Source organism: Primulina huaijiensis, chromosome 14, assembly GCF_012295235.1.
Source record: "Primulina huaijiensis isolate GDHJ02 chromosome 14, ASM1229523v2, whole genome shotgun sequence".
Taxonomy (NCBI): Eukaryota; Viridiplantae; Streptophyta; class Magnoliopsida; order Lamiales; family Gesneriaceae; genus Primulina; species Primulina huaijiensis.
This window is the reverse complement of record NC_133319.1, coordinates 10,712,503-10,723,103: the sequence shown is the minus strand read 5'-3', so window position 1 is coordinate 10,723,103 and position 10,601 is coordinate 10,712,503. Positions and strand designations below refer to the sequence as shown.

Here is a 10,601-nt window from a genome sequence, read left to right as displayed (position 1 = left end):
TGTGATGAGCTACCGAAAAGAAGATGCACCTTCGTGATATGAGTAGTACAAATCAAATCTTTTAAGCCCTCTTCAACTGTACAGTCCATTACATTGAACAGTCTCGGAATCCCTCTCATTCCCGTGCGGGATCGGTTCATTCATGTTCCCTCCACCTAGAAGCCTGCCAGCAGCCGCTCATTGTCCGTGCAACTGATGGCACCGGCGATCACCCCCCGCCCTCTTCGGCCCCGGGCCTCACATGCCCACCAGCTTCCGCTTGGTTCGTCCCCGAACCACACCGTACTAAGAGAGGTCGGCTCTGATACCAACTGTAAAGGCCTCTAAAATACGAACTTGAAAATTTGCGGAAAAATTAAAAATTTTCTTTTTAAAGTAATTAAAATGCCTCATTCACAAATAATCTGATAATTCAAGTTTTTAATGTTCAGAATAGCAGCGGAAGAAATTATCGTTCGCAAAATAACAAGTTAAGGTAATCCAACAACTGATAAAAATGTTTGAGCGATCAAAATATTAAAAGCTGAAAAGTCCTCTCCTCGGGTTCCACTACTGCCGACTCGAGCTGGCTCACTTATCCCCGCTCTCGGTCCCGACATCATCAGTACCTACAACAATCAAGTCTAGTGAGCCTAAAGACTCAGCATGCATATATCGTAAATAACAAGTAAATAAATAATAAAATAGCATGCAAGTGAAAATTTCCTGTACTGAGGTGTAACGTAAAATATCATTTCAATGGTAATTATAGTACGTGCATAACTGAACTGAAAATATCATAGTGAAAATGTTTGCTCCTTGGAGCCCTGTAATGAAATAACTTGTAATAATTTTCTGGTGAGATTATGGTCTACGCAATTGGTCCCTGAACTGAGCTGAACTGAACTGACCGGTAACTGGCGACCGGACTTAATAATGTATGTCTGATCAGACTACTGCCACAGTATACTGGGTGAAACAACTGAACTGACCGGTAACTGGCGACCGGACTTTAGCATGATAGTAAAGTGACCACCAGCAATATCGCATAAATCTCAAAATGAATATTTGCACGTAATATAATTAACTAACATAATTAAATATGAACAATTTCGATCTTCTTGCAATAAAATCATGTACTTGCGATATTTAAAAATACCTATATGGCTTGATTGAAGAGTGAAAGAAGATATAAACATGCCTTGGTTTGTTTTGACAGAAAACAAACGAAATAACGACGCGGCGCGGCGGAGACGGAGTGCTCTTCACTTTCTTACTTTTTCTCTCTTAATTCCTTTAAACCAAACATGCACCATAATTATTATAATAGCTTAAAAATCGTAAACGTGATGCATGAACATTTAAAAATATCATGATTTGTGCTCAGGGCGCTGCTAGGACTAAAATCTCACCCCGGGTGCAAAATGACCATTTTGCCCCTATAAACCCAAAAATTGTCGTTTCAACCCGAGGACCTCAGTTCAGCATTTATTATTATTTGGTTGCTCAGACATTTTTATAGATTGTTGGATAAATTTTTAACTGTTTTTTCGAAAAATGTTAATTTCTTCCGCTGCCACTTTGAACATCAAACTTTATTTAGCAGTTCAATTATGAATGAGGCAATTTTATTTATTTAAAAAGAAAATTTTTAAATTTTCCGCAATTTTTCAAGCACGGATTTTTAGGCCTCTACATTCACCGTCATCTCTCTCTCTATCTCTATCTCATACTACGCCTATGGATGGGATTTTGTTTTCTCCCAAACATACGATGATAGAAATATATTATGCTATTGCAAAGGCATACATGTTTTCATATATGTGTTCTTTGGATTTTTGTTCGTCTTTTTTGGTTACTTTGTATGCCTTTCTGTGTATTGTCAGAAAATTTGATGTGGTATATTCTTTTGAAATTATCTTCTATCTTACTCACGATGCGTCACAGTGAAAATCACAAATTTTAGTGAATTGCGAAATATGATTTGAATTTATTGGTCTAATTTCATTGACAAAAATATGTATTCAGATGAATCTTATGCTAGGAGACATCCCTCATTTGCTAGACCTCATATGGTCTTGGATATCACCTTCCGAAGATGATCGAAATATTTTCAGGTACCTGATATGTTGTTGGTTTTTGAGATTATATACCATTTAGAAGTAAATAAGCTTTCATTTTTCATATTTGTTATTTACTCCAGCAATTTGATGATGTTTTCATCACTTGGATTTTACTTTCTATGAGGATGTTGCACAAAGCTTATGATGAAATAACATGGTAGTTGTTGGACGATGTTGATTTCCATACCTTTTTTCTGAAAATTATGCTTTATTCAGGCCTCACGGAGACCCACAAATGATGCGTTTTGGTGCTCATTTAGTGCTGGTGCTTAGATACTTACTAGCAGATCAAATGAATGATGCTTTCAGAGAGAAGATAATGACATTTGGAGACTTCATTATACACATGTAAGTGGTTTTTTCTTTAGCTAGAGTCATCCCAGTTTTGGACTTTTTTAATCCCTATAATATGGAAAACACTAATAAAAAAAGGTACCTGTCCTATGCGTGGTGGCTTGTCATTTCATTTTTGGTGAAATTTATTTTGAAGTGTACTGTTGAAGCCTGATGGTTTGTATTTGCATAAGTAACCATGTTCTAGTGCTCCTAAAAATTATTTCTTCCCTATGCCACTTCATCTATTCCTCGTTTATTTCTCTCCGTGTATTGTATACCATTTTTCGAGGATATTGATGATCGTATTTTATAAAAGCCTTGCTGTCCAAAGCAATAATTTATTTTAATCTTTAAGTCCTCCATGCTAATATTTATTGGATGTGTTAATCTATTTCCATAAGACATTAATACATGGTTTACTTCTGCTTTTTATGTTTGTTCAGCAAAATGAAAATTTTGAAAGCTTCAAAATCCGAAGATATGTTTTGTGGCTTCTAGGCCCATTGCATTAGAGTTTCCCTTTCTGGCCTTACGTACCTGGGTGCTTTTAGCACTGGGAGTATGTAAAGTTTTCAAAGTTATCTCATTTGAAAGCACATAGTTCTTTAGCTTCTCGCACTCTGTGTTTCTTGAAATTTAATATATGGTTCTCATTATTGAGAAATGAACACGAGGCAATAATATAATGCTTATAATTTTTACGAAATACCTTCATGTTCGGCATACCCCTACATTTTAGTGCAGTTTTGGATTCAGCATGCTCTTTTACTACTTTTGGTATTCATTATTTTTTAACTAAAGTAATGCCTGCTTTTTTATGTTTTTCTTTGGTGATGCTATTTCAGCTATGCCATGTTCCTGTTCACTACGCAGCATGAAGAGCTGGTAGGGATCTATGCTTCTCAGCTTGCTCAGCATCGTTGCGTCGATCTCTTTGTCCATATGATGGAATTGAGGCTGAATAGCAGGTCTATTTCCAGATGTGCTTTTCCATGTACCCAACTTACGATATTCCTGCAACATTGACCATTTTCATAAGCTTAATGAATTTTTAAGCGAAGCTTTTCAATGATTGTTGACATTATTTTATTTTGTCAATATGTTATTTCCTTATTTAATCATCTGATGCATATTCTATTATTTCTTTTTTGGGTGGGGTTGTATGTGATCTGTTCCGACATTGTGTGGAATACAGCTTTTACATACCACTTACAAGTGTATACAAAGGAAATTTAAGATCAAAAATCATTTCCTGTTCCACATTTTTGCCTATTGACTGCCAGATTATTTGATTGCATTTTACCTTGAGCTTCCTTTCTCTACAGTGTTCATGTCAGATACAAGATCTTTATATCTGCTATCGAGTACTTACCGTTTTCTTCTGAAGATGATTCAAGAGGAAATTTTAAACAAATACTTGACCGGTATTGCTTTTATTCTTGAGCTTTTCTCCCTCGCTAAGTTATGAAAAATGCTGTATAGTGTGTATTCTGATTTCTCTCATGAACAGAGTTCTTTCGAGATCTCGAGAAAGTAGTATTGGAAAATATTCCAAGTCATCAGATGTTGCAGAGCAGCATCGGTTGCAGAGTCAACAAAAAGCTATGGTTATACAATGGCTGTGCTTTACGCCTCCCTCAACGATTAATGATGCCAAGTTTGTTGCTGAAAGGCTTGTTCTCCTTGCACTGATGCACAGGTAATTGTTTTTTCAACTTATGATGATGATACATCATTATAGCTTTTAATCTAACTAGTCCATGTTTGGATGATTCGTCATTATAGCTTTTAATCTAACCAGTCCATGTTTTGTACGTCCTTTTTCTTCCATTCCATTTAGAGAAGCTGATGAGATGAATGAGTTTTCTGCGTTTTGCTTGCATGTACACGCTTTTCCTGGAATTCTGTTTTTTTTTGTTCACTCTTAGACAGATACTTCTATGTTAGGTTTCAGTAACTACTTTTTCTTTGCCCTAAGGAGGAAAAATAACAAAAGGTCGACATTATAGTTTTGCCATCATGTAGCTGATTGATAGACCTCCTATTGTTGTAGCAATTTATTGTTGAGGGAGTTTGCTCTTATGTCAATGTGGAGAGTGCCAGCACTACCGGTTGGGGCTCACACAGTGCTTAGTCTACTTGCTGAGCCTTTGAAACAACAAACAGAAATCCTTCTTTCCGCTGAGGATCTTGATGTTTCCGAGAATCTGAGAGAGTTCCAGGACTGGGTATGCCGTTGGTGGTTTTGTGTTCTTTAAATTACTTTGGCATCAATTTCTGATCCCGTTTGCATTTCTTGCAATTGATCAGAGTGAGTACTATTCTTGCGATGCAAAATATCGTAGTTGGCTTAAGATTGAACTGGCAAATGAGGAGGTTTTGCCTAGTGAACTCTCAAATGAAGAAAAGCAGAGGACCATGGCAGTGGCCAGAGAAACTCTTATATCATCGTTGAAGTTGCTAAGTAGTAAGTCATATTATTTTCATTGATGTGTTGTGAAGGAAGGATTTGTGTGAGTATTCTGATACGTTCATTTGTTCTCTTAATGGGGATTATCTATGTGGTTTTTGACTGGCATTCTGTTATTTCTTAATGGGAATTATCTATGTGGTCTTTTATTGGCATTCTGTTATTGATCAATTTATTTTCATGTCATATCATAGGAATAGATAATCCTTGGCTGGTTTCAACGCGAGGTCATTTCCTTGAATCCATGGAACCGGTATTTCTTGAATTGCATGCTACGGCAGTTTTATGTTTACCCTCTGGTGAGTGCATACTCCCTGATGCTACCTTGTGCGCAACATTAACAAGTGATTTCTACTCATCCATTAGCGAGGAAGAAGTTCTGCATCGAGAATTAATGGTAAACCTTGTATCCTTTTATCAGAACCATATGCTTATTAATTCACCCATTCTGTATAGCAAATAAATACGATCTGATTTACATATTATTGAACTGGACAATTTGGTAAGGACATACTTCTCTTTTTAATGGGAATATGGAAGTTGGTTTCCCCTTTTCAGCCAGCAAACAATCATATGGCTGCTTATTTACCATGAATCAAATTGAGCATGTTTGCTTGCTGATTCTGGAAAGATCAAAGTTTCCAACTGTAAAGAAAAATCTCTGTTTTTATGAGTTGTCGGTTGTCACCTTTAGATATTTCTTTCTTCTACTTTCGTGAGTAACCTAGAAAATCACCATCGCGAGTCTGTTCAAATAGAAATGTTTTCCCCCAGCTCACCCAAAAATAAAAAATCCTTGGCTCTTTAGTTTGGAGATATTTGTTTCTAATCCTCTGATTTGCAGCTGACAATATGAAATTGCATGAGCAGCTTATGAGTATCATCATACCTCAAATTTTTACTTTAAAGTTTTCTATATCTTATTTCCTGATGAATACCTGGTCTTAGTGCGTCCATTTGTTTGGCATATCTTCGTATGAGGAACAAGCAATATATTCTTTTCTCTTGTGATATGGACATTGTGACTAATGGATTATGTCGACATGTGTTTGAATTTTTTTTTTATTAGGTTTTGCGGCTTTTGTAATTTTTAAGTTAAGATGATTTAGGATTTTGTATTTACACATAGTAATCAAAAGTGCAAGGCAAATAAAGTGCTCAGGTGTCCTCGGGCTTAAAGCGCAAAGCCAAGCGCATTCTTTATGGAAATAAAACATACTGAATAAAATATTCTAATTCTAAAAAAAATAAAATCAATTTATTTATAAAAATATGAAACATGAGATATCAAATATATTACCATCATAATTTTCATATTCCAAGAATCAAATATTAAAATGTGAGGGCAAAGAGCTGAGGTTGTGGGGCAGAGGCAACTCGGTATTAGGGTTTCCTCTTCTATATTTTTTTATAAATAGAATACAAACCGCATTGCGATTTCTCCTCTGTCAGATTTTTTTAACAAAAAAACTGTTTTTTCTATGAAGTGCGCGTAAAGCGCAAAGCTCAGAAAAGCGCGAGCTTCATGAAAACTGTGAACTTTCAAGTGCACTGAAGCGCGGAATGTGCGCGGCTTTGACAGTTGTGTATTTACCTCTATGATTGTTTTACTATTATTATTTTTACTTAATTAAATGAGGTGGCCTCTAGTGTAGTTCAGTTTTTGGTCGTTAGAGATTGGTCTATGAAAGATGTTTACAATTTTTTTGGCTTACTGTATTTTGCATCATGCTTTTGTTTTTGGTGGGGCAGTTCGGCAATTGGTGGCTATTTAGTTCAAGTTATGAATTCGGAACATTCTGTATGTGTCAATCCAGCTTGATTGTGGTGCAAGTTATGAATTAGGAACTCTGTTTATGTGTCAATCCAGCTTGATTGTGTTTTTCCCTTTGCCCTTGCAAGTCGCTCATGTGTCTATTTTATGGCCAAATCTTATTCTCAATATGCAGGTGAATGTTTCCATCTCAACCAGCGATAATTATTTCATCAAAGTGGTCCTTCGCTGCTTGGCAGTGGAGGGTGATGGGCTTGGACCTCATGATCTCAATGATGGCGGAATTCTGGCAGCTGTCTTGACAGCTGGATTCAAAGGTAATAGCCTGCCAGTGTGTACAATTATTATTGTATCTCTGTGTCATTAGCCTTTCACTTTAATTAATTTCTTACTACTGCATAAAAGAACTGGTATTGGTAGAGATGGCATCCTTCCTTGTGTCTTTTTTTTTATTTCCTCTTTTATTGGTGGATTCTTGGACATTATCTACTTTTTCTATTTTTGAATTTTCATTTGTTGTGTAGGGGAGGATGGGAATTTTGTGCTAGGTTGTGTCTAAGATCCTGACTTGGTGTTTTTTAAATTTCACCGTCTTCCACATTATCTTATGTTCACAATTTTGGGATTAAAAATACCTGCATATGTTTTTAGATCAGTATATATGAGAACTATATCTATATTTGTGATATCTGCGCCGTACCTTACACACCATAAAGTAAATCTTATGTCTCAGGAGAACTTTCTCGATTTCAAGCTGGAGTTACAATGGATATCTCCCGATTGGATGCGTGGTACTCGAACAATGATGGTTCTTTGGATGGGCCAGCGACTTACATAGTTCATGGTCTTTGTCGCAAGTGTTGTATCCCTGAAATTTTTCTTCGGTGCATGCAGGTACCGATAGTGTTGATGTTAAATAACAATCATCCATGTATTACATTATAGATATGCTTTAGTTCCCCATATCTTAAAGCGACGAATACTAACTTTCACAGAATAAGTGAAATGTATTTTGCTGTCTCATATATGTGTACTTGGCTCATCTTTAGGTCTCAGTTTCACTGATAAAGTCAGGCTATCCACCCGAGGGGCATCGTGAGTTAATTGGGCTTGTCGCATCTCCAAAAACTGATTTTCTTCATCTGTTCAGCCAGCATCAATTGCAGGTAAGCTTGATTTTTCCCCTCATATTTCTCCTTTGCAGTTCCCTGTTTCGCTCACCTCTTCTGGAATCAACTCTTCTAGTTTGAAATCTGACTCGTCAGATGATTTTACTGAATATGCTAGATTTGTATCAGCAGTTATCAAAAGTTATTTATTCCTTATTTTATCTCAGCTGGTTCTTCTCCAGTTTTACATGCACATAATTTCAAACTTCTCGTTTATTTATTTCAACTTGGTTGTTAACTCAGACCATCTAAACAGGGAGAAAAATATTATGATGCCTTAAGAGTAGACCGACCGTACAATGTGGAATAAGGGGTTTCCTTGTTTCATGAACTTTCGGCATGTACAGCTCCAAGCTTTAATTTACCATCTTAATCTTTTTCATCTGTGCTGGCGTGTCATGGCATTTTCACAAATGGAGCGTTCCAATTAGATCTTTAGAGCTACCATTTGTTGTTTCCTATTGATATGCTTGTTAATATTGAAATGTCTGTTTCAATCCAGGAACTCTTACTATTCGAGAGAGAGTACACTATATATGAGATGGATCTCGAGGAGGAATCAGATTCTTGACTGGCATAATGTGAAATTCTGGGTCACATGAATTGAGCATCGATGCACTAATTTATACAGAACCATTTTTCTCTTCATGGCGAAGCTAAAAAGACAGCAACCAAGCCCCTTCCGAAGTGCACGTCATCCTCCAAAATCATCAAAGGATGTTGAATATGACTGCTGCCATGTGCTGGAGGAATTGGGTTGATTATATGACTGCTGCCATGTGCTGGAGGAATTGGGTTGATTATGTGTGCTTTAATTTATTTATGTTCTGTAGTGTCTCAAATTCATCTGTCTGGGAAATGAACTTGATATAGTATATAGTTGCTGTGCAAGTCACAGCCAGAACTCTCCTAAAACGTTTCCTTTTTTGAATGACTGAAAAGGTTGGTTCGATAGTTGATATGTTAAAAAATTATGTGATTATTAAAATGATTGAGTTGGGTGTGAATTGTTGAAAAATGATTGATAAATAATAATATATTTAGATTGATGGATTACGTTTAGTAAATTTAAAATTTATCATTTTTAATAATTAATTAATAAATATACATAAAGATAGATAAAAGATAATATCATAAGAGCAATTTGGAAAAAAGATACATCTAGCCATTATTTATTTAAGATTAAGTCTCCATCATTTTTTTTTTTGTGTTTTAATATCTGACAAAAGTCCAACTTATTTTTTACTTCATGTTTCATGTGTATTTACATTTTTACCTTTTTTTAATTAATAAAAAATTATATAAATCCCTATTTTTGTTATTCATCTTTTCTTTCTATTGGTTAAAGTGAATCCAACGTCAAGATCGTGATCTCCGTCTGAACAAACTTCAAAATCAAAATCAAACCTAAGCATTTTAATACAAATCAATAAAATAAATGAGGAAATACATCAATATTCTTTTACCTAATTTAACTTGAACTATAAAATATAACAAATAATACTCAAGTACTGGACAGTAGTAAAAAACAAGCAATAACTCATTTATAACTTTGCAATTTTTGAAATTTGCAAACAAACAATAAAAACAATGCAAACAAAAAATAACGAAGTTACCTCGTAACATTTATGTTGACCGGGTTCTGATCATCTTTTGGAACTGCTATCAATTTGATTATATTTAATTTCAAACAACTGTGAAGGTTTATCATATTTCGGATATCATCATCCTCATTCAAGGTTATTGCAATCTGCTAATGGGGTGTCATGTATTGCAATATCGTTAATTCAGAATTAATATCCGCACATTTTCGTCCTAAACTCTGGAATATCTCTAATGGAGTTGCGTCATTAGGAATTGAAAACAAATACTTCCAAGAAACGAAAATATTGCGCTCCCGGAACTGACTTCCATCAATAAATCGATCGTGGAATATCTAAAATATTAAAATTTTCTTATGCCGATTTAGGTGTCAAATAAAATGGACATCCAAAAAAGAAAATTAATTCTACAATTTCTTACTTTAAATAATAACTCAAATAATGGGGATAAATGAATTACATAAAATAAAATCACAACCGAACCAAATCGACCTTTATGCTCAAACAATATTGAAACAGAAATTTTTCTATTCACATTATATTTCAACAAAATCGTCCAAATATTTCGATACTCATTTTAGAAATATTTTACTAAAAAATGCTCGTAATAATTCAACAATTCTTTTCAAAATTCTTTGATAAAAGGTAAGTAATGTCAAACAAAAAATCGTGCACAAAAGAAATCAAGTGGAAACATGATAATGATCTTATATGCGGAAACTAATATAAAATAACAATCTCATTCTATCAAACCAAATCAAAAACATTCTTTCAAAATAAACCAAAACAGACTCATTTTGACAAGCCGAACTAATCTCACATATCTATCATTCCAAGTGTATTCTCTAAACTAACACATTATGTTAAACAAAACTTGTTCCCAATATCATGCACATTAATGTCCGTATTCGTTCAAAACAACAAAATTCAATTTCATAATAATGGGCTAAAATTCAATTTCACAATAATGCACCAAAATTTATTAACAAAAAAAACCCTAAATTGGATTTAATCAAGCATATTACTTTGTTCATCCTTCTTCGTGCAAATGGTGTTTATCTAAGCAAATTCTCTGTCCTAAATTCAAGCTTCTTTCCGCAAATCGCAGCCCTAAACTTTGCTTCGTGCCCTCTTCAACTATTTCACTTC

The 10,601-nt window shown here is 34.9% G+C and overlaps 1 protein-coding gene across 1 annotated transcript in view; it reads left to right on the top strand.

Moving 5' to 3' along the window:
• LOC140956956 (nuclear pore complex protein NUP107) overlaps positions 1 to 8,836 on the top strand; it is a 46,812-nt gene extending 37,976 nt beyond the window's left edge. The window contains exons 13-24 of the mRNA XM_073413945.1: positions 2,008 to 2,096; positions 2,319 to 2,450; positions 3,284 to 3,406; positions 3,764 to 3,862; positions 3,949 to 4,137; positions 4,492 to 4,666; positions 4,749 to 4,905; positions 5,103 to 5,305; positions 6,858 to 6,999; positions 7,416 to 7,576; positions 7,732 to 7,848; positions 8,354 to 8,836. Of these exons, the coding sequence (XP_073270046.1) occupies positions 2,008 to 2,096; positions 2,319 to 2,450; positions 3,284 to 3,406; positions 3,764 to 3,862; positions 3,949 to 4,137; positions 4,492 to 4,666; positions 4,749 to 4,905; positions 5,103 to 5,305; positions 6,858 to 6,999; positions 7,416 to 7,576; positions 7,732 to 7,848; positions 8,354 to 8,422 (1,656 nt within the window). The 3' untranslated portion in view covers positions 8,423 to 8,836. The remainder of the gene's footprint in view (positions 1 to 2,007; positions 2,097 to 2,318; positions 2,451 to 3,283; positions 3,407 to 3,763; positions 3,863 to 3,948; positions 4,138 to 4,491; positions 4,667 to 4,748; positions 4,906 to 5,102; positions 5,306 to 6,857; positions 7,000 to 7,415; positions 7,577 to 7,731; positions 7,849 to 8,353) is intronic.
• The last annotated feature ends 1,765 nt before the right edge of the window (positions 8,837 to 10,601 follow it).